The sequence below is a fragment of the Mus pahari genome, chromosome 20 (assembly GCF_900095145.1).
Source record: "Mus pahari chromosome 20, PAHARI_EIJ_v1.1, whole genome shotgun sequence".
Lineage (NCBI taxonomy): Eukaryota > Metazoa > Chordata > Mammalia > Rodentia > Muridae > Mus > Mus pahari.
The window spans coordinates 40,231,167-40,232,466 of NC_034609.1; the positions used below are offsets into that span (position 1 = coordinate 40,231,167).

Sequence of the window (1,300 nt, forward strand, 5' to 3'; positions counted from 1 at the left end):
AAAAAAAAAAAAAAAAAAAAAAAAAAAAAAAAACGCCCTTTCCTCCTGCCTCAGACCCCCACCTCTGGGGGTGGAAAGGCAAAGGGATGACCCCGCCATCTCTCCCTCCCCCTAGAGCCCTCACCCCCTCACCTGCACCACCATGTAGTAGAAGAGGAAGAGGAAGTAAGTGAGCTCAGCCGCCACCACGAAGGGATGCCAGCCATCCGTGAAGGGGTACAGGCGCAGGCTCTGCAGGGTCACGTGTGAGAAGAAGGTACCTGGGGAGAAAGGTGCCTCCTGTTCACCGTCTACTGGAGTCCCATCTTCTGACCAGACTCAGGTCACTCCAGACCTCTCAACGTTGGCAAGGGGAAGACAGACGTTCTTAGGACAAGGAGATACAAGGGACAAAGTTGGACATGAACAGGACAGCGGACAATCCTTAAGGGAGCTGCCCCAGAAGGCCCACGAGACCTTCCACCTCTGTGGTAGATGTGTGTGCACAGCACCTCACAGAGCCTATCCACCCAGCATCTTCTACCAGCCTCCCTACACTGCTTATTGACATCATCATCCTCACAGAGCTTCCCTAAAGATCATCAAGTGGTCCATACTGCAAGCCAAACTTCCTGTGAATTATATGCCACCCCTGATAAATCTTTCTTTTTTTAGTTTGAGATATGATCTCACCATACCCCTAGTTGATCTGGAAGTCCCCCATGTAGACGAAGCTGGCCTTGAACTCACAGACACTCTGCCTCCCGAATGCTGGGACTAAAGGCATGGGCCACCATGCCTCAGCCTGTCTTTTCTGTAAGTTCTTTTTGGTTTGGTTTTATTCTTTTGCCATTAAAATTGAGTGAAAATCTTTTGTTGTGAGTTTTGCTGTTTGAGACAAACACCTATCCTAGGCTGTCCTTGAACTTTCTATGGACTCAAAGATGACCTTGGGGTTCTGACTCTCCACCTCTGCCTGGTGCTGGGATCTCAGGGCTTCTCCTGTGTACTGGTTAGTGAGAGGCCATTTAAGCCGATCTGACTCGTAAGGCTGGTGTCTGAACATAAAGCCAGCCCTCCGTGTGCCAGAAAGACACGCCGAAAAGTATGTTCTAGGCCAACAAGGGCCTTGTAGCAAAATCTCTCTCTCTCTCTCTCTCTCTCTCTCTCTCTCTCTCTCTCTCTCTCTCTCTCTCACACACACACACACATACATACACAAAATGGGGGGTGGTCTGATAAAAAATACACCATATGCATCATACTGTATGCATGCATGAAATTGTAAAAGAATAAAATATATGTTTTTAAACTTAGGCTG

General features: G+C 48.2%; 1 protein-coding gene across 1 annotated transcript in view; it reads right to left on the reverse strand.

The window, feature by feature from the left end:
• Pkd1l2 (polycystin 1 like 2) overlaps nucleotides 1-1,300 on the reverse strand; it is an 83,913-nt gene that overhangs the window by 13,042 nt on the left and 69,571 nt on the right. Inside the window, exon 37 of the mRNA XM_021220230.1 lies at nucleotides 125-260. Within this exon, the coding sequence (XP_021075889.1) occupies nucleotides 125-260 (136 nt within the window). The remainder of the gene's footprint in view (nucleotides 1-124; nucleotides 261-1,300) is intronic.